The following is a 22772-nucleotide window of genomic DNA, read 5'->3' on the forward strand; positions in this document are numbered from 1 at the left end:
GTCCAATTGTTCACTGATGCAAGCACACTTGGCCATTACTTGCACAGGTTCCGCATTACTGGTTTACTTGTTTAGGCATTGTGCTCCTGGTGATGAGCCAAAGAGCAAGGCTTTACATCCCTACTTCCTCTGCATGCAATAAAAACATGCAGATGCAGACTCAAAGCAATATGAACATCTCATTTAATCTAGAACCAGTAAACAGATTGGTTTTGAATGCAATTCCTTGCATGGCAGAAAAACCAAGGAAATGACGTGACTACTTCCCAGAGAAATATCTGCTACTAGCTGTAGACAAAAAGTGATAGTTTGTGTTTTCAGCCCAGGCACAAATTCTGAGAGACATGAGGTCCCACTCAGAAGCACCCTTACTAAGGTGGCCCTGCAATGAGCTGAACTTCTGTGGGCCTGGGCTCCCATGTGGGTGAGAACAGCAGGGCAGGGACAGCTGTGTGCGAGACATCCATACAAGATCAGCTTCCAGGTCCCAAAGCACTGAACCACGTGGTTTCATGATCTGTGCTGGATTTGGGATGTCAGGTTACAGTTTCAAACTCCAAATATGTCTTGCACATAGGAGCTTAGATGCAATAATAAGTTTGATACTTAGAGGTGAAGTCCTGTGGTGGCCATCAGGCACTTTGCTGGACTGGACAAGGTGCATTTCCTGCAAACCTGAGTTATCCATTTTTGGCTACTGACTCCAGGGATCATCAAAAAGGCAATCCTTTGAGGTTACTGGACTTCATACTAATTATTTTATGACATAAACAGCAGCTGAGAACAGTTGGGCTGAGAAACTCAGCCCTGCTGCCTTTTCCAGAGCTGCATTCTGCCAACACTGAAGGTGCTGAGCAGGAATCAAAAGTGTCTGGGCATCCCTGCTTTGGAAAAATCTCAGTTAGCTACTCAGAAATATTTTTTAGATCAGTTTCTGATGTAGCAGGGGTACAGCCATGTCCAACTGGTATGTGATTACCTAGTTTTGTCAAAAATCTATGCTGATGGTACCAGTAACATGGTAAATAATTAAAATGGAAAGAATTCTGAACATATGCATTGATGTGTACATTGTGTGTATGATGTGTGAATATAATTTAATTATTTTTATTTTTTAATAATACAACTGTTTCTTACAATAGATTTGAATAATTTATTTTCATTGTTGATTTCTTTTAAATGCAAACTATGGCTGTGCATCCAAAAGCAGCATTACAAAGGACTATACATATTGAAAAGAAATTGCTTTAATTTAATGGAGAAGAGGGAGGAAGTTGGTCAAGACATTTAAACCTGATGGACTAATAAGGATACCATGCCTTCTTCTTCTTAGGCTAGAAGACTGATATATTGCATTTTTTTCAAAATCTAACTGTTTGGGACTGTGTTTGGGACTAAAAGTGAATAAATTGTGTTTATTATTTACAGTATTCCAAGGATGAAGTTCCTGGAGAAAACCGACTGCACAATGCAGTTTAAAAGTAAAAGTTGTCAGCACTTGAGTGTCCTAAATTGAATGTTGAAAATGATTTTTTATGTATGTTGGCATATTTATTAGTTTATCCTAGAGTATCAGTTTGTAAGGACTACTGATAAAATCATCCACATTAAAAAATATAATCACACACGAGACAAAACATCCTCCTTCCTAATATGAGCTCTGTACTTACAGTTCTTTTAGGTTTGTTAGTGTCCTGATAGCAGTGGGGAAGTCGTCCAGACTGTTGTAATTTAAATCTCTGTGTAAAAAAAGATTTTATTATTTAGGTTATGCACTGCATAACAGATAACAGAGCATTGTTGGCACTTGTAATAAACTATCATCTTCCATGCACTGAGAGATATATACAGCAAAAAGCGAGGAAATCCTCAAAAGTGTATGGATGTTTTCCAACAAACTCTATTTAGGGCACATTATCATTCCTATTTTTTATCAGCACACATAAAAATGTAACTATTTTTAGTTACATCTAAGCTATTCTGCAATAAAGAGAACGTAAGTGAATTTGGATACTACTACGAGGTTGCTGTTTTGTAAATTGCCTATCCTTTTCACTGCTTTAAAGTATTACCAGGGGAAAAAAAAATCTTTCAAACAGAATATTCAACAACTCTGTTTGGTGAGCTGCATTTTTCATGGCTAATACATCTCACTATAAATATTTCTAACTGTATTGTTAATTCTAAGACTTGACAATAGTCATACAAAGAATATTTCTAACCACAAAAATTGTAAAAATGATAGTTTAGCTAGGGTAGTGACCTCTGCTTTAAGAACTGCTCATGCTGCAGCAAAAATTAGATTTTATTCTGGTAGGCTGAATGGATTATAATCCTGCTTCTGCTCTCAGCATGACATATGTATCCTTTAGCATTTAGGAGATACCCGAAACTAAAATTGAGATATGCCAGTTTACTGTGATGCTCTCTGGCAATGCTTTGTGATGAAAGCAGCCTCAAAAACTGGACCAAAAGCCTTTTTAAACAGGCAAAACACAAGCCACAGTTTACAACAGATTGAAATTGAAATAGCATCAGGCTGAAGTAATGCAGGCAGGAAACTGCTGTCTGAATTCAACAAGGCTTTCCTTCCTGCTTGTAAATCTCTTCTGCTTATTGACAAAAAGAGATTACAGACATGTAGGGTTTGCTTTCGCCCTCCAGTTATATGTGATTTCCAGACTTATGCGTCAATGCAAACAAATGATCTTAAAGCCAGTGTCTGTCATTTACACCAAGATCTTTAGATTATTTTGAAACTATCTGGAAACAAGTCTACAAAGTATGCAATTACTGTGCTTGAGGCAAGTGCTACACTGCCCTATTGCAGTGAAGTGGCTGCACCTACACTTACTCGCAGGTTCCTGACTGTCCTCTGTGTTTTCATCTGTCTTGTGTCAGATGGCTGGGACTGGGTTTGCAATTACTTACTCCATTGTTCTATTTTCCCCCATTTTTGACCAAGTGCCATGTGAATATCACTTAAAAACCCAAAATAGTTATATTTTCCTTCTTCCTTTCCCATCTCCCTTTCCAGTGCTACACTAAAGGACTTCCTCTCAACTCGCAGCCAGCTAAAAGTCCAAATTGTAAAACTGCAATTCAGTGGCAAGGGATCAATGTAATCAAAACTGGTGATAAAAAAGCCAACAAGCCCAAAACATCTTGTTTCCTGATCTTAATGAAACATGGAACTGGGTAGAACGCAGTTCTGTGGATAAGAAAGCAAACAGAAACTTTCAGACTAATTATTCATGTCTGAAACTATTTCTTCCTCATAACAGGCTTTTTAGCCTCTGTCCTGGTTGGGTAGAACATCTAAAATCTCTGAAAATGATGCAGTTGACTGTGGCAGGTGCTGTAGGAAGGATATGCAAGGTTTTACTGTCCCCGTAGCATTTTTTGGGTCTGTGGGTGACTCTAGAAGACATCTTTATTTGACTAACTGTAGCAGCATACTTTGCACTAACCACCAGCACTGCATTCCTCTTTGGCACTTTCTGTAGAACAATTTTTTTGCTAGACAACTCAAGAAAATTTGAATTGGTCTGAACAGAACTACGGTGAAAACCTAAGGAAATTTCAATCTTTACTAGTGCTATTATTTATAAGAGTTCTTTGGAGACAAAAACTTGGCTACAACTGACACATTTGCCTTCCTCTGCTTGTAAAGCACATGTGTAATTTGACTACTGGAACTTTTGCTTTTTCCAGGTATCAAAAAACCCCCACCATCTAATTTTTTAATGCTTCTCTATGGCAAGACAGTTTCTTAATGTTAAAGCTTTTCATTGTGACAGTTTCCCAATCTAGCTATTAGCTTTACTGATTAAACAAGACAAATAAGTAGTACTAAACTACACAAACATAACTTCACGAATAGTCACTTCATTTTCAATGCTCAATACTGAGCATTGAAATACAGTTTTCAACTGGTTTTCAAACAATTTATCAATTGACAATGCTTATCAAAAAGGCAAACTAATTTTATAGTCAAAAGTAGGATTTGCTACATAGAGTCATTGTGAACTATCACTTAGATCCTGTAATGATTAGGCAAGCCAAACCCCACATTTGGCTTTTAGGCTATTTTTATTCTTTCAGAATATTAATGAAAACACTTTAAAAAAAAAGGAAACAAATAAGAGGTCAACTCACAATGTCTCTAGGCTGTGGAGCCCATCAAAGCATTTCTTTCCCAGGGAATAGATTCTATTGTTATGGAGATGTCTGCAGGGGAACATTAAGCACGCAGTCAGGAAAGCACACTGCACACAGTGGACTTAAGCAAAACATTTTGATGGTTAAATCAAAAGAAACTTATTTTGGCATGCATTGATTATATGCAAGTCATGCTTTTGCAAGTGCAGGTATAGAAGGCACCTCCACCACCCTCTACTCTTTCTCCCAATACCTCTCCACCCACACAGGCTTCCATTTGGTTTCTTAGAGGGGATCTGTTTTAAAACCAACTAGATTGTTTAAAAATGTTATATCCTGCAGTTTCAGATTGGCGTCTGCAAATCAAATAGACATATTCTTAGTGATGGTTAACTGGTTAATTAACATGTTGTCTTAAAAACTGTGTGTGGGGTGTGAGGTGTATATTTGGAAGATGTATATTCAGATGGTGTTAGAGGGGATGGCACAAACCAGCAGCAGATGAGGAGATCGATAGCATAGCAGACAGGTAAGGGGCATTAGGCTTGCAGAATGCAAGCAGACACAGAGCCATAAGACAAGAAGTTGCAGCTTTGCTGAGATAAGCAAATTAACTAATCTTAAAAGTGCTGTAACTTGCCTTCCTTTGAAATTATGAAAATAAATAACTACTTCCTGAAATACTTAGCAATTGAAAGTAATTTTTATATATTTTAACCAATCCCCCCCCCCCCCAAGACTATGAGGTCTGCCTATTTCTAAGTCTTTAAAACAACAGGGAGAAAAACCACTTTGAGTCAAGCTGATTAATATGAGTAGATACAACCTGTAGACACTTCAGGTCATTTAATTTAAAAAGGATGCCTTTTCCCCAACAGATTTTTCCTGTTATTTCATCCTCAAAACTTCATCCCTATAGTGGAGGGAAACTAGAGGAGTACTGCTTTAAAAGAAAATACAGGCTGTGAATGAAGGCTGCCAGGCCCCTTCAATACTTCACTCTGCTCTGAAAATATCATTAAAGATCACAGGATCTCTGAATTTTCTGCAAAACCTACAGAAATTGAGTCTACCTGTCCATTAAAGGTAGGGATTTTGATGGCAAAATAAAATGTTCCATAGGTTTTTCCTTTCCTAGGAAGAAACCTAATCAACTCTATTTTTAATGACTGCACTAACCTTTAATGCTTTAGTTAACATGAAGAGTGCATCTCCAAATTCTAATTATGTCTGGATCTTTAATTATAAAGGTTTTGACATGCTCCAATTGACCATGCATTTTTGCACTGAATTCAAAATTTGCCACACTGTATGGAGTAGCAAACAAATGAAAGTAGAACCACACACAAAGATTCTGAGGAGCCAGAAATATCAAATGTTGCACGTAATGAGGAATGATTAAATTATTAATCACTATATAGCCCAGAAGATTAGAAATAAGGAAGGTAGATTTTAAATAAGGAAACCTAACTGAGCAGAAGCAATCAGGGCATGAAATGAAATTATTTTCTCCTGAATTTCTTAACTGTCCTCTTATCACTATATTTCTGGTAGGGATCTAGAGAACAACATTCAAGACAGCCTCTTGTCTTTACCAACACTGATATAAGCCTAGAAGCCTAATCAAATGACAAGTCCATCCACTCTAACTTGAATGTGATTGATACTTAATGTAAAGAGAAGGCAAAGGTTGTGCAGCACAAGGCAGATGTTAATCCCCATTTTTGGGGCCCTATGTACTTATATGAGTATATTAAGCACTAGGGAGAAATAGTGACTAAATAAAGAACCCTGATGTGTGCCAGGTTCAGTGGTTACACTGGGGCTGGAATATGCTAAAACATATAAAACACATAAGTGTCTGACAAACTACTGTTTCAGACAGCTTGTAAAGCTTGAATATATCATTCTCTCCTTAATAATGCTAACGTTTTCCAAAGCATCCTGAAACACCTTCTCCACCTCAGTTTCTCCAGCCAGTTTAATTTTTTTTCTACTTGGTACATTCCCAGAAGATAAAAAGCTGAAATCATGCTCTCAAGTACACCTTCCATATTTTGGTGCCAGCCATGCATGTTTCAATTAGTTGAACTGGTATGCAAACATAACCAAATACATATACTTTCTATGAAGGGAAACGCATATTTTTTTCTACTAGACAGCATTCTTTCCAAGTCCCCCAGAAAGATTTCAGTTCATTTCCTGTTTCTAATCTTCCCTCAGTCAGTCTTATGGAGCACACAATTCCTCCCTTCCTGTTTGTTTTGCTGACCAGATAGGGTGATTTTTAACTCCCTTACATACTTTTTAATTGAGATGGAAACTTTTGAGCTAGTTCAAAACAAGTGGTTTAGGAAATGTTAGTCAAATTGTAGGAAGATGCAAAAAAATTATTTTCTCCAAGATAATTTGTATAAATTCTAGGTTGTATTACATATGCAACCCAGAAAACTGCAGTTATATTTCAAAACCACCATTTTCTGAACAAATGACATGGATCTTTTGACCTCAGGAATATCACTAAGCCTAGAGCAATCGCAGAAAGGAAACTGCAGATTCATAGCCCCAAGATATTAATTTAATATTAAGACTATAAGACAAAACAGACTCATGCCTATACCTATTTACCTACAATTTGCCAACTGGACATGGACTAGGGGAATATTTAATTATTAAGGGTTGTGTCAAGTAACATCTAAATTAAACATCGCATCCTCAAGTAATTCATCACAAAGAGGCCAAAGCCCTGCAAGAAAAGATTGTGTCTAAAATGCAATCAATGAAACTTACAGAACTACCAAACTGGAGAGGTTTCCAAAGGCATAGTCTGGTATGTAATGAATTTTATTCAGTGCCAATGTCATTGCCTGAAGTGCTGGTAAACTCCTAAAAGCTTGGACAGGAATTTCTGTCAAAGAATTATCGTCTAGCCACAGGTGTCTAAGGGAGACCAAGCCACTGAAGCAGTTGGGGGGCACATAGTTGATGTGGTTGGCATCCAGACGCCTAGGAGAAAAAGAAATAAAGAAAAAATTGACTTCAGGAAAAGAACAGTGGCTTTCCACAATGGCTATCATAAGTTATCACCAAGCACACAACCCCAAAGGATGGACATCGGTTCCCACATCCAGTTTTCATTTCCTGGAAATCCTTTCCATCTTGCTTGGAGCATCACCCTTGAGACTCAAATCATGTTTACAAGTCTCCTTGTCAGCTCACTCTGTGCAGACAGCTCTCCTTTGGAGCCATCAATTCACTGAGAGCACACACTGATCATTTTTGAGCAGAGTCTCTCTAAACACTGAGTATGAACTTGTTTCCTTTCCTAATTGTTTGAAAGTATGGAACAAAAAAGTGCACGAAACTCATCCCCAGATTCTCTTTCAGAACCTATAAATCATTGAGCTGCAAGATAATCTTGGAATTCTGGAATTCCGTATGCTAGACACCCATGCCAAGAACTCACTCCTGAGCCTCTAGAGGTTCCCTTTTTCTTAAATATTGTTTATTCCAATGATTCTAATGAGAACTGAACTTCACATTTTTTAGAAGTGCAACATAATGATTTTTACATAGAGATTAGTGTTGCCAATGTGATGTATTTATGTTGAAAAAGAAGTTACTAAATGCACTTCAGCTGCTGCAGAGCCAACAGAGGGAGCTCAACTGCAAGTCATACCTCTGAAGAATCTGCACGTGATGCTTTGCTCTCACACTTGTGTAAATAAGGATTAAATCTACTGAACCTTTTGTAGATGTGGTGATGCAAATACAGCACCATTTATTCACTAGCTTTTGCTGTGTTTTGCTTTTTCACTGTGATTCTTTCGAGGAAAGATTTAAAAGTGTGCTGCAGATTTCCGAAACTTTGTGAAACATCCAGCTGGGGATTTGTACTCCATACATGTTTTCTGCTTTTAATGCGTTGCAGTGACTTGTACCTTTTTCAGAACATGAAAGCCATGCTCTAAAACTTTTTTTTGAAATGTGTAGAAAGGAGTAATTAAGTGAATGGTGAAAGAGGAATAAATTTAAGTAGATGTTTGAAAACGCTACAGAGCAAACAGCCACACTCACGATACAAAGCAGTAATTCTGTACAACCTAAATTCGGTCTGTTTGAGAGAAATGCAACACTCTTTGTGGTGGGCATAATAATCTCTTTATTTAAAGCTTCTTCCTCATTTAAAGTCATGTAAAACGTCAGGACCATTCTATCTCCTGCTCCATGCTGCTCCTACCTACTGCATGAGAACAAATAATGACTGCTAAGTCTCCGTGCCAGGCTGGCAAATAACTGAGACAAGGTCAGTTGGAACAAATTTATAAGGTTCAGTGTCAAAGCCCTTGTACAATTAAATTTTCAATATAATAACTGACATGGCAGGCAGCAGAGACAGAGCTTCCAAAATAACTCAAGGGTCTGTCAACAAATGGGTAAGGCTGGAAATGTTTAGAAATACTCACATTGTTCCTCCCCTGTTCCCCAGGCAAGAACCATGCTATGCCTGTGTTTTCAAATAAGGTATAATTTCAATGAGTAGATGAGGTTTCTTTGTGTTCAGTCAGAAGTAAATTTCTTCCCTGGGTGATGCTGGTATGTAAACTAAGAAGTTACAGTTGCCTTAGTTTGACAGTTACACTGATTAAAGAATGGAGGCTTTATTCAAACTAAATGTGTTGCAGTATTGCAGTTAACATCTTGTTCAATAGGAAGCCTGCGTGTGCGTCTCGGATGTCCCTGTTGACTCCACAGGAGTTACTCACAGGATGCCTGGCTGTGTGGCCAAGTCAACAGTCAGTTGTTTGTATGGGACCCTGTGGCTGAAATGGCAGTATTTCTGCTGTTGTCAGTGAGACCAGGATTTTTATCTTACCAATATTTAGTAGCAAATCAAGGAACTGATTTTTTTATAGCTTGTTTCCAAATAGAAACCCACCACCGGCTACGTAAACAAAACACACAGCACAAAAAGAAAAACAAGACTGCTGTACTATAAATGAAATTCTAAATAGTTGAATTATTGTTTAGATAAAGCTTGGAAAAAATAAGAAAGCTGCAATGATTTGTGCTTCAGGTTCTGTAACTGGATTACATATCCTGCAAGTACTCATAAGAGGTACTGCCTCAAGTGCTCTTTTAGTATCTAATCTTTTTTAAATTTCCAAGTACCATTGTCCCTCTTGCAGATATTAAAAGGTTTCAGTAGTGGTTATGTTTCCTGTCATACTGTAGGTAATGAACACTGATGTATAAAGCATTGATCAAAATCACCCTTTTCAGCCAATTGTTTTACATGTGTTGATCAAAGTTTTGGCACTTTCAGAACTAAACCCATTAACTCACAAGTATGACCCTATTTATAACTGAAAATATATAGATAACATGTGGTGAGTTTGAAAGCTGCTATTATATTCCAGAGAGGGCTAATTTAGGGAAACAGAAATACTCGATCTCTTCTGATAGGCAGCATGTAAATAAAGCAGTCATTATGAAATTTACCATGAGCTTACTTAAAATGTCTAAACCTTTTAAAGCAAATGATTGAGCTATGTGGACTGTGTTTCCTGTGACATAGTGTGAATGCTATGACCATGTTCACAATTTATGAAAAGATATTGTTCATATACAATTGTAAACAGGATTCATTTACTGGTATAGGTGAAGGTAGATGTTTGAAAAAGATCTGATTTGCATTTTTTTATCAATTCAGTATGAATGGATACTAAGTTTTATGCCAGTAGTACGTTTCTAAGGGAATATATATTTTTTTTCCTTTTTCTACATCTTGTCTCCAAACCAACTACAACATGGGTGTATCTAGCAATCAAGGAACTCCTTAATGACTTTTTAGAGTGCCTTGCTCATTCATTCAGGTTTAAATCAAATGCTAAATATGGGATCAGGAAGGAGGTTTCTCCCAGGTCATCTCTCCCTCTGAAATAAACAGCTATTACATAGATTGCCTCTTCTTGCAATGGATGAGGGCCAGAATACACTGAAAGGTCTGGAGAAGAGGGAAACCACAAAGACAGATAAAGAAGTCAAGAATAAAATGCTTCTTTTGACATTTAAAGTGTAAAGTAGGGGAGATAAAACTAAATGAAAAGGGACTGTACGTAATAGGTAGGGGAGGCAGAGAAGTGAGAGCAAACAAGGATTGATTTTAGGCAGAGTGGATTAAAGAAGGTGTGTACTTGACGATCTCAGAGGTCTTTTCCAACCTGGTTGATTCTATGATTCTGTGATTCCTCTTCTCCTGACCTGGTTCTATTATGCAGGGAACCTCAGTCAAGCCTTGCCACAAAGTACAGAGCAACGAAAGGATTGTGGACAGGCCCTGCCTGGGGAGGGTACCCCAGGCAGGAGAGGGCCACTTGCAGCCCCACCATCTTTGTTAGTCTGTGGGGACACAGACCCTTTCAGCTGTTTGTTCACAGAGTTTGACTAAAGTCTCATTTAAGTAATGGCAAGTGACTGGCTCTGAAAAGTGGATGTAATGAAAATATAGCTGGCTACTGTAAGCCATGTTTTTCAAACATCCTCTTCAGTCCACAGGGGAAAATGCTAGGACAATTGTAGAAAGCTTATTCCAACACATCAGACCAGCAGTTCTCATAGCTCACTTCTACAGGACTGATACTGATACTGTGTGGCAACAGCAAAACCAAAAAAGACAAGTAATAAGTCACAGTCTACACGCATTTGTTCCTGTCCCACTGCTCAGTTTTACATGAGGAGGTCTCTGCAGCTCTGGGAGTTTCAATCCTTAGTGTTTCTCCTAATCCAAATGTCCTGCTCAGGTGTTTGGTAAACTTGTATTCAATACAATGGTACAGGATGCCAGCACACTGCATACAGCAAAACAGCCAGCTGCAATGCTGTGTTTGTACAAAGATTGGCTCTGATACTGGGTACCTTCAACCCCCACATGTGGGAAAAAGTAGGTGCTAACAGGGGTTGTTGGGTTAACTTAAGAATCTGACTGCAGATTCAGATCAGGACCCCATAGCTAGATGGGCATGTTTGGTGAGGCTGGAAACACTCACAGGTCCTCAGCCAACTGGCTTGGAGTGACCTCTCCAAGCATCCCAAGCAAGGTGGCTGTATGCACAGCACCTCCTGGGGACATTCACAGGGGCATGCGAACTGCCAGATGGACCCCAGGAACAGTTCGGGCAATTGCTGGTTGGCACAGATCAAAAGTGTGCCAAGGACACTGCTATCAGTGCAATAGGATGGATCATGATCAGAGCCTGGGAGCACTCTGAAGCGTTGCTTGCTTTTCTAGGCTAGCTGTGACTACCACAGTATGTCACTATAGGGCACCCAGGAGGACCTCCTTGGGAATCTAGTGTAAGCCCCCTCCTGCTAACTACTCCAATAGCAGCTTCTTGTCCTCCTTCCACATGTGGTGTATGTCCTGGTGGTTGCAGTCATGCAAGATGATTTCTGGCTAGCAGTTCTGAGGTTGAGAAATTTGTCTGTCTCTAAGACATGCAATACAAACACCCTTTTTTGAGATTAGTCATAAGACAGAAAAGAGTCAGATGCCTAGTATCTTCTATTGGATGCAAGAAAACATCACCCAGTGTCCTGGAATTGCTGATCCAATACAGTCTACTTACAACCCACTTTGAAAGCAACTGGCTGGCTGAGTTAGGGATTGCATCTAAAAAAAAAAAAAAATAGTAGCAAAAGCATTTTAGGGAACCTTGCACCTCTACCTTCCTCCCCTTGGTTATCAATCAAGAAAAGTGTCTGTGATTGAGAGGGGCAGTCTGACATCGTACTACTGCCTGATGTTTCAGTCACTTTTCAACTGCCTAGTGCTTGGGACTCTAGCAGCTCAGATGACGAAGATGTGCAATAAAATGAGGAGACTGCAACAGTGAGTTTTGAGACATCTTCACACATGTGTACAGACACCTTCATAGGTACAAACAATCTTGATTTAAAATGTGGGAAATTCCTCCTCTGGAAGTTTGTGGGTACCTATTGAGGTACCAGGTTTCCTAAGAATCATGCCTTCTGTAGCCTTCATTATCATGGGGTGTGACATGGAAAACCACAACTAAGGTTCCTGTCTTTTCATGAAAACAGTTCTCTTGGGAGAATGTAATTTCATCAAAGTTGTTTGGTCTTTCAACTAAAAATCAGCATCAAACTGGAAAAAAATTGTTTCCAGTTAACACTTCTGGGGGGAAGGGGGGAAAGCAGCTTTCTAATTTCAAGCCTGAACTGGAAGCATTTCAGAATTCTGTGCCCTCAAAGTCTTCAACTCTTCTTCAGGTTAAGAATGGAAATTTCTCTTGAAACGTCAAATATTTGTGGGAGTAGAAAGATGACAAAAAATCCATCTGCTGACCTGTTCCAGCCAGGTAACTACTGAGGACATCCGAGATGTTTCTAGATAATATTTTGTGTAAAAATTTGTGTCACCATCGGGTGCTCTAAAAATACTGAAACATCTTAAAATAAAATTTAAGCAATCTACAAATTCTGTTAGGAAATTCTAAAACATTTCATTGATGCTATTTTTTTGTTACTTGTAAAGTCCAATTAATTTGCTTACCTAAATTTCAACTTTGCAGGTTGTCAACAGAGAAAAGATGTTTATTTTTTCCCACTATCAACTGTTCAAAGTGCTTTGGAAAACAGGCTATGTTGTATTCTGCTCTATTTTCTACAATTAAAGTCCTCTTAAATTTCACAGGAATGAAAGCAGGTCATACAGTAAATAATGCTTGCTTTTAAATGTCCTTGATGACTGGTTTGACACATGCAGTGAGACACCACATGATCTGTTCTTTATTGTGACTATTTCTGTGTCTTACAAAACTGCTTATTAACAATGATGTCAAAACAAGAAAATAAACAGGGAATGAAGTTTCATCTGCAGTATTCACTGCAAAGGGTTGTTACAACAGTCTCAATAAAAGAAGAGCAGAAGCTTTGCTTTGCCATCTGCAAGGCAAATTACCCTTTCCTCCTTTATTAAGCAACATTTCCTAGTAGAGATCTGCAACTTTTCAGACGCTAGTAATATAAAATTTATATTAAAATGTTCAGGAAAACAGTAAAAAAAATTATTGCTATGTCACCAATCCCTGCTTGTTCAAAAATACTGAAATTATATGTCAGTTCTGGTACATAAGGGGTGTAATGACAAGATGATCACTCTATAGAAACAAAGATACCTATTTAAACAAATACACATATTAAATGAAAAAAGCTGGACAGAAAATAAGCTGTTAATTAAGAACAACACTTGAAAAAAATCAATATACATATGTAAAAAGTTTTGGACTATACACTGATATTCAAAATCACTAAAAGGTTTCATGATTTAAACGCAGAATGGAGATACTGATGACGTGTGAAACATAAAACCTAGAGATCAGTTGCTTATATTCTGTCCTAAAGAAATACACTTGCTCAAGGTGAGTAATAGGGATGGCAGCAGGGGTGACATTTCAACTGCTGCCAACTACTAAGTTGTAACACATCAGTGATTGTGTGTTCTTCCCTTTCAATCATGGTACCTGCAAACTCTTTTGCGCTTGACAGAAATAAAAGTAATTTGGATTGTTAGGACTAGTAATCCAGATAATTTGTGTTCACACTAGATTTCAGAGGAAAATTATAGCCTATATAAGAAGTTGAAGATATCCTTCTGCTCAAAACCACACCTCAAAATCAGCATGGTCTGGTTACTTCCTTAAATCCTACTGCCACAAAGGGAATTGGAGTCCTATCCACACATTATCCAAGCTCTGGTAGCTGAAGTCATTCACCGATCAAAGTAGAACCTCACTGGTTTTGACTACTGAACTACAAGGACTTTTATAGAATTGGAGAAGATTTTAACATTGTTTAATCTTATTTTTCTGTTTCAGTGAAAGAAAAAAATTGTTCATTTGTTTTGAGGAAACAATATAAAGGTTTTCTCATATATTTTTGCTGTCAAAGGAAAGTTCACAAATCTTATGGGGTGTTGATTAATTTTTCTGCCTATTTCTCATTTTACAGTATTTATTAAGTAATGCCTGCTGTCTAAAGAAGACTGATCTGTTCTAGAGTATTTTCAAGACTTAAGAAATCTATGAATATTTATCACTCAAACTTGTCATACCAGCAATATTAAAACTTGGACAATAAAGTGGAAAAAACTGTTGCTTGTTCCTGCAGTACAACAGTTCTTATTCTCCATACCACAGGTCATTTAATATCAATTAATGAATCCATCAATATTGATACCTATACTGTCCTCTTTTAGCCTGGAACTAGATAATAAGGAGTGCATAACACCCAGAAATACCTTCTTGTGCAAAAATTTGGGATGATTTTGCATTATGAGTGAATGTGCAAAATTTGCATGTGCATATATATATATACACACACACACACTGTGCACACATGCACAATAAGATATGTATACTTCCATAAAAAGGATTTTAACATAATCCTTCACAGTGATCAAGGTAGCAAGGCAGTTGCAATGGCTTGCCCCTCTGCATGACTGCCTTTCTTGAGTCAAACCACAAAGGGCAGAGATTTGAGACCAGTCACTCGTTTTGTTTTTCACATCTATACTAACCTAAAGCAAAGGGTTAATGAGGCTTTCAGAAATCATGCCACCTGCATACTTACACATAATAAATACAAGAAGTTGCTATCTTATAGAAACTGCTTTTGTGAAGGCTTTTAACCTCTTAATTAAACTCTTGAAAAGACTCCTGCTATTTCAAAGGTTTCAAGAAAGAATTCCTATTGTAAATCAGAAACCAATGCAAAACAACCTTGTGAAAAGAAAATTCCTAGACTATATGAAACAAGAAATTGAATCTGTGCACACCTTTATCTGACAGGCACAACCCCTTTTAAGCAAACAAAAGAATAATAGTTTTCTTTTCCTCAAAGAGGTCTCTTTTGCCAGTGATCATTTTTCAGGTGATAGTAGTTTTTCTGTACAAACCCGTATCACTCCATCTTGGGTCTGCTAGACAGCTGTTTAAATGCTTCTACTGACCATTCCTATTCTCCCTTTGTTTTAATTAAGTCACAAATTAACAGTCCTTTACATAGACTGCACAAACTCTGGTTTACTTCTTCAACTTCTTCACCCAAAGAAAAAAATATTTACAACAAAGCCTGAGTGAAACTGTCATTTCGTTTAGAAACTGTACCAAAAACTCTTTCAGAGCAACAAAGCAACTCTTGTTGGCTTGGCTTATCTTGTTTTGGTCCAGAATGTGTATAGAGTGATGTGATCTCAGCAAGATTTTTTTTGTTTGTTTAGCAGAAAGAAAACCTAGTATAGTCACTAGACCAGCATTTTCTCATGACTTTTCCAAAGATCAAAGGAAAGAACTGTAACCTCAAAAGTATACGGCTGAGATATTTGTGTCTGTGTCTGGTCAATAAAGAAAAAAGGCACTTGACCAAATAACAATTATAAGATAATTAATTCTTAGGGCTGTTTCACCTTTAGAAACCTTAACAAATGTTTATGTATTATGGAGGTAAATTTTGTTCAAGACGGACATAAGAACCTGGGAGCTAATAGAGTATAATGTGTGTCTGTGCAGTGGTAAGTCATACACAGGTGACCTAATTTTGCTGAAAATCCAAAAATCCATTAATTTCATTCATTCTGTTCTCCAGAACTTGGCTGAACTGAACGTATGCAAAATACGTTAGCCTTCTCGTGGAACTTCTTTATACGCACAAAAAAGAAGAGTATGTTCATTGCAATACAATTCCCAATCAACACATCTTAAATCTAACTAGACTGGTTCAGATGCACCAGCTTTGTACAGATGCTCACTCTATCCTTGTCGTGGTTAGACTTTTACTAGTGATGTTGGTGATCAGTGCACACTGTAGCAATATTTTCTGTAATAGCTATTTGAACTTAAAGACTGATTTCCCCATTTGGATCTTGGAACTTTTTAGGATAATAATTTTATTTGAGAATAATTCTGTGACATTATAAGGTGATCAACTAAGGCAGAGAGAAGAGGCAGCTGACATCTTCCTCTGACCAAAGAACTGCTTCTCTGTTTCCAACCATCTAGATATTTTATGCTGCATATTCAAAATCAGTAGATCCTTTAGAAAATTTAGTATTTTTTTTTATTTATCAGGTGACAATGCAAGTCTGTGGATAATTCAGAAACTAGCTCTATTTACTGCATCCTGCGTTGAGACAGCACAAGGGTCTTTGTGGTTTCAAAATGCGAATTGCAAGTGCAGCAGAAGGAACTCATGATACCCAGCTGACTGAATAAGAACATGGCAGAGGAAGTTCAGTATAGATAGGTGTCAAGAGAGGCACTTAGGGAAAAGGCAATTCAAACTTTACCGGACAAGCTCCTGAGTAGCTACTAACATGCTAGAAAGAGGTCCTGCAGTTGTAATAAGTATGAAAATAACAACTTGGCATTCAGTAAAGGTTAAAAAATTAAAAAAAACAAAGTTTTGATAGTTAGTAGGAAACAAAAAAGTGTCCATAATTGCCCTCTATAAATCCATGGTATGCAAGCACTTTAAACATGCTATGCAGGGCTTATCCCTCCTTCACTTCTCTCAGATCAAATACATGAGAACTGAAAGAAAGTTCAGTAAAGTGACAAGGATGAACAGAGGAATGGAAGAGCTTCCACATGAGAAACAATCCTAACAGCCTACGCCTGAAAAATTGACTAATGGAGATTCAACAGAGGTGTATAACTCCGGTGTACATCAACAGAGAACTGCTGTTTCCACTTTCTCCTGCTGCTGCATTTAGAGAACATCAAATGTGGTGAAGATCCAAGGAAATAACAGAAGGTACTTCACCATGCTACACTGGCTAGCTGATCAGCAGACATGCTGCCACAAAAAATCATGAGTGTTTCACTGGCTCAAAAAGCAACTGTACCAACTCATAAAAGAAAACTCAGAGGAGTTACCAAAGCCACAATAGGCTCAGTGAGTCCTTGAGTGCAAATTTCTGGCAGCTGGGACAGTTTAACAAAGCAGTACTATTATATTCTTTGCTGGACTTTCCAGTTTTCCTGTATCTGTTCTTGAAGGCTCGATGCTGGGCTAGGTCAGCTTTTAGCACAACCTGATACAACCATCCTTATATTACAGAGTAGAAGCATATCAGAAATAATTTCGTTAATACCACGAAGCAGCCAATCTTCACTCCTGGTCTAGCAGTTTTGGCAGGAGTTCTGTTAAAACTGAAGCTCATGGACTGAGTCAGCACGCACAGTCAAGAACTATAAATACGGAGACCTGCCAGAAGCACAGAATATAATTAAGCATCTTCTAGCACACTTTGTTTCATGAGCTAATAGTGTTTTCCATACTGCTTAAAAAGAAAAAAATTACACCAAATGAAAAAAAACCAAGGGAGTCATTTGGGATTCTTTCTCTTCCCTGGCAAAGAATCTTAACAAGAAACTGTGCTCTGGACAAAAAGCATTGCAGTCCAAGGAGTGTCTTTTCAGATGGTGAGCCAGTTTATAATGCTGCAAAGAAGCTGCCAGTGTCATGAAATTACTGGAACGAAATCAGTCACTTTTGATGCTTAATTGAGAGTACAATTCTCTTGAAAAGCAGCTCACAGAGAGTTAAAAGAAAAATTTGATTCAGCACATTATTAAGTGGTATTAACAGATAATTAATAGGTAACCATACATTACTGTTCATGCAAGGTTGCAAGTTGATTTATCAGGTATACTCACAGAGACTGCAGGCTGCGCAAGTTCTGGAGTGCTTCAGTAGGAACCTGGCGTAGCTGGTTATTCTGCAGCATCCTACATTTTGAGTAGCACAAAACCCAAAATCAACACAGTAAAGACAATTTCTTTCTATTGCAAATCTTCTTCCAAGCTTACCTCTTTTGTAGTAGTTCTACTTTCAGATTACAAACAAAGGAAACTACACAAATACTCCAGTTCCCTGACCCTGTCAAAAGCTCACTCTCTTCAAAGCAAACAAATACCTGTAGCACATTAGCTTTGTTAACAGCTAGATAACAGCTTTGAGCAGAATTTTCAAAGCAACCGAGAAAGTTAAAAGAATAAATCCGATTTTCTTTCAATAGGGCTTAAGCTCCTAATTGCCTCCAGTGACTCTGAAATTTTCATTTTCATGTACCAATTTTGTTTTCCTTCTGAAGTGATTCTATTCTGATAAAGCTGTGAAGGACTGACTCTTGAAATTCTTACTCAGGAAAATGCTACTATGGCAAATGTAACTTTTAACTGTATGAGGAATTTATGATTTGGTGTGAAGAAAATTTGATCTCTATAAAAACTGCTTTATTTTTTTCAATGAAATAGATTTTCTCAAACTGAAGGTTGCTAGCAATGACCTGACAAATCTGTTTTCTGAAATATCACATCGTTTAGCTTGCAAAGATAGAAAAATCACTTTTCATTCCTAAATAATCTTTTTCTCCCTTTGAATATGGTTTCATTCACACTACCTAATATCCTTGTTTGGACCAACTCCTACACATATAAAAGAATTCTATGTGGATAAATCTGAAGCAGTACATGCTGCCTTCAAAATGAGGCATACTCAATGGGAGACTAGAAAAGAAATAATTTTTGGCAGACCTAAAGCTTCTTGGGCCAACGAGAGCTAGAGCTCACCAACTGAAAAGAAGATGGAATAAGAATCTCTTCATACTTCTTTTCCAGTTGTGTATTTTTTCAGTAGAGCTTTGTATACTCTTACAGTAGCATCAGGCTTGGCTTGACATTGCCTAGGAGGTTGGTGTTCTTGCTAATAATACAATTCCTGTGAATTTTACATAGGCAAAGATCCCCTCTAGTGTAATCCCCACTGTGAGATGTGGCCTGCTAATAATTTTAGTAACTGTATGGCTGACTTATTACTCCAAATAATACAGGGTTTTGTAATATTTTTTATAATTTATCCAACAGTCATTACATTGTAGAGAGCAAGATATGAAATACGGACTGCATTGTAAATTACATTGTGTTCTACAATAATGTTTTTTACCCCCCCCCGGCTCTCAAGAAAAGGAAAAGGCAATTTAAACCCAGTTTTGTGTGATCATGAAAAGTTCACTTGAAATCAGAACTTTGAGACAATTGAAGAAACTATTAACTGAACCAATTTTTACCTTTGATATTGTACAGAGACATCTACTTGATGAGCAAGTTGTTTTTAGAATGCCATTAATGTTTTCCAACCTTTGTTTAGGATATTTTCTATATGAAAAAACAAAGATTTAATGATGCTCATATGTATCTTCACTTCAATTGAATTGTTCAAAGTGAGCTGATCGAAATATGTAATTTACTTGATCAAAACTTCACTGGCTAATTAGTTCCCTGGAGCATTTAGGAAATCAGAAATATATCAAACAACACACAGTTTACTTACAGCACTTTAAGACTGAAAAGGCCAGCAAATGCTCCCTTAGGAATGTATGTCAAGCCATTTCCTGCAAGACGTCTGCAAAGTTTGAAAAAGGAAAAGAAAAAGAGTGAATACTTTTTTTTCTCTTCATGTGGAATTAATTTGGTTGTTAAAAAGTGCAACAAAGCTATGTTTGAGTAACCGATGCCAGAGACAGTAGTTTAAGAACCTAGTTTTGTCATTAATACACTTTTTAAAGAAAAAAAAAAAGGGAATTCTTTAATTGCACAGTTGATCCACTGACAGATAGACTGCAGAGAAAAAGAACAATTTCATGGCAAATTGTCCTTACAGTTTAGAATGCACATTGAATGAATTCTTCATATTGTTTTTAGGGGTTAGAGCAATCCCAGCAACTAAAATACAGACCTACTGACAACAATTAGCATCATAGGATTTACAGACATGCACTTTGTGTAATTGTGCATGTATGATGTCCAACCACATTTAACTCATCTGCACTAATATAAAAATAGATCCATATAGTAATGACCACAGTTCATTTTAAAATAACTACACATAAAACTGCTGTACCAGTGGAATAATAGTTTTCCTGTGAGCAGTTGTGTAATAAGCTGGCAAAAAGTATTTGCTGAAATTTGTAGGGCTTTTTTCCCTACTTCTATTGCATCTTCCTCTCAGAATGCCTGAAAGTATTTTACAGACCTAGTTAAGTACAACAAATACCTCTGTCTGTAAAGCGTGTTACTCTTAAAAAAAAAAAAAAGGCTGCATTCTGTAAGGTTTTTGTTCAGGAAAGGGATAATCTATTTGATACAAAATAATGGCATTTCCATGTTCTGGCCCTCAGGAAAGAACACAGGATTAGTTCCAGGAAATGCCTTAGGTACCAAGCTGCCAGAGAGGAACCTACAGGACTGAAGCAGAATCATAGAATCAACCAGGTTGGAAAAGATCTCTGAGATCATCAAGTCCAACCCTCGATCCAACATCGCCGCGGTTACTAGACCATGGCACTAAGTGCCACATCCAGTCTCATCTTAAAAACCTCCAGGGACGGAGAATCCACCACTTCCCTGGGCAGCCCATTCCAATGCCTGATTACCCTCTCTGTAAAGAATTTCTTCCTAATATCCAACCTAAACCTCCCCTGGCAGAGCTTAAGACCATGCCCTCTTGTCTTACTGACAGTTGCCTGCTCTGAATATTTTTCAATTTGGAAAGACCTTTCACTAATTTTGCAGACAGTGATTAATTCTATCTTATATGATATTTCTCTGCTAATGCAGCAGCAGATCATGCTCATCATGTACAGCCCTACATATTTCAGTAGAGGATTACATAAAGTATATCACAAATGCATGTATGTCCTTGTAGTTCTCTCGCGAAGCAAACTGACATTGTCAGAAAAGGTAGACACCTGGCAACAATTATTTTAGATGTAGTGATGTTGTCTGACCTTCATTTACCATAGTAAATGCTTTCTCGTGATGGCTATTTCATGATTTACTGTGGAAGAAGTTCTGGAAAAGCACCTATCTCTTCCCAAGATGTTTCTCAAAACCAGTTCTGAACACTGGCACAATAGTAGCATCTTTCCAGCCCACTGGAATTCCCTAGCATTGTAGTATTCTGTAAAAATCAGGAAAAATTATTCATTTGCATAATTGTCTAATTCTTTCAATATTCTTGGATGAAATCTAGCACATCAGTTCTTTAAGGCATGCTGCAAAGCTCATTAAGTTCAGGTTATTTGTTCCTGATAATTTTTAATGTCTTCCTTGTAGCATTTTCTTACTGTGTTTCTATTCTCAGCTTTGGCATAGGGGAAAATTAATCCCTTTGTTGACACTACACTATATATCAAGTATCTACCAGCGTCCACTTTTCTCCACCTCAGGGATTTTGTTTTCTATTATCCTAAATTATTTGAGGGAAGCTTCCCAACATTTTTCTGAACTTTGGATATACTTTGGGTAGTAATTTTAGTCTGAATGGGTAAATATAATTTCTCTGAACAAATGAGAATGGACATAATATCTGTCTCCATAGCTGAGTATTTAGTTAATGATTTCAGAGAGCAGGAATGAAATAGTTTGTTTATAGCATTTATGTAACCAAATGTCTGGCTTTTATTATTTGAACAACTTTGAATTCCCATTTTTGAAAGTTAATTCTTTTATTTCAAGTATTTCTGACATTATTTTACAAATACCTTGCTATTTTAAAAATATCTCATTACATACATTCAGGCTTACATGTATCAGATCTCTTTAATGAAAAAGTAATCCAAAAGGATCACATTTTCTGGGCTATATTATTTTAGATTTAGATTTTACTTGCAGTGCTTTGAATAATCTTGCAAATTAATGGAGGCTGGAAAAGTTTACAGAGAAGTGCCATGTCTCCTTCAGCATCTGCCACAGCCGGAGTCAAGATACTAGGATACCTTTAGCTTAGGCATTGGTTATGTTTTTATACTACTGCATGCTTCTTCATAAGAGATGTAAGAAACCCACAGAAAGCTCCAAAAATTATCAGAAACTTTTTTTTGTTTTCCTTTCGTTGTCTGAAAAGAAAAACTTCATCAGACTGAAGCAAATAAATATGAGGTTGTAACTGAGAACAGTCAACTATTTCCTTTATATTTCTAATACAATAATTTTTCTTTGCCAACTAAAACCAGCTTTACGTGTCGATGTTTTCTGCATCATGATGAGCCTTTCCTGGCACCAAACATTTTCTCATTACCTGATGGGAAGGAATGTGAAATTGAAACACTAAAAAGTCTTCTCTGTACAGATAAAAACCCGTGGCCTTTAACAAAGAAAGCACCTTTCCACTGACTGTGGAAAGAACCTGTGGCAAATCTAACCCAGCTACTTCTCACTGTCCGCAGCAGACAGTGCTAGTACAATACAGGTAGTGGCTGCTTTTCTTCTTTGCCTAAGTAAAATCTAGTCCAGCAAATGCTGAACAAGCATTTGTGGAGCGTATTTCAAAATCTAGTAGTACCAAACCTATAGCCAGGACATGAAAGGAAGGTAACTGTCTCCTTGAGAAAAAGCATATGTTTACACTGATTAATATTCATGCCGTGTTCTAACAGGATTAGCACAATGGAATTTTCTGGATCAACTCTTTCAAGGTGCTGAAATGCAGGAGAATAGATGACACTCTGGATAGTGATACGGGTCAAC

General features: G+C 37.4%; 1 protein-coding gene across 8 annotated transcripts in view; it reads right to left on the bottom strand.

The window, feature by feature from the left end:
• Positions 1–22772, bottom strand: part of LGR5 (leucine rich repeat containing G protein-coupled receptor 5) — an 86982-nt gene that overhangs the window by 18382 nt on the left and 45828 nt on the right. For all 8 annotated transcript variants that reach the window (XM_027665908.1, XM_027665924.1, XM_027665957.1 and 5 more), the window contains 5 exons: positions 19576–19647; positions 17901–17972; positions 6952–7167; positions 4159–4230; positions 1671–1739 (listed from right to left, as the gene is read on the bottom strand). In XM_027665908.1, the coding sequence (XP_027521709.1) occupies positions 1671–1739; positions 4159–4230; positions 6952–7167; positions 17901–17972; positions 19576–19647 (501 nt within the window). The remainder of the gene's footprint in view (positions 1–1670; positions 1740–4158; positions 4231–6951; positions 7168–17900; positions 17973–19575; positions 19648–22772) is intronic.

This window comes from Corapipo altera, unplaced genomic scaffold (assembly GCF_003945725.1).
Source record: "Corapipo altera isolate COAL_440 unplaced genomic scaffold, ASM394572v1 1, whole genome shotgun sequence".
Taxonomy (NCBI): Eukaryota; Metazoa; Chordata; class Aves; order Passeriformes; family Pipridae; genus Corapipo; species Corapipo altera.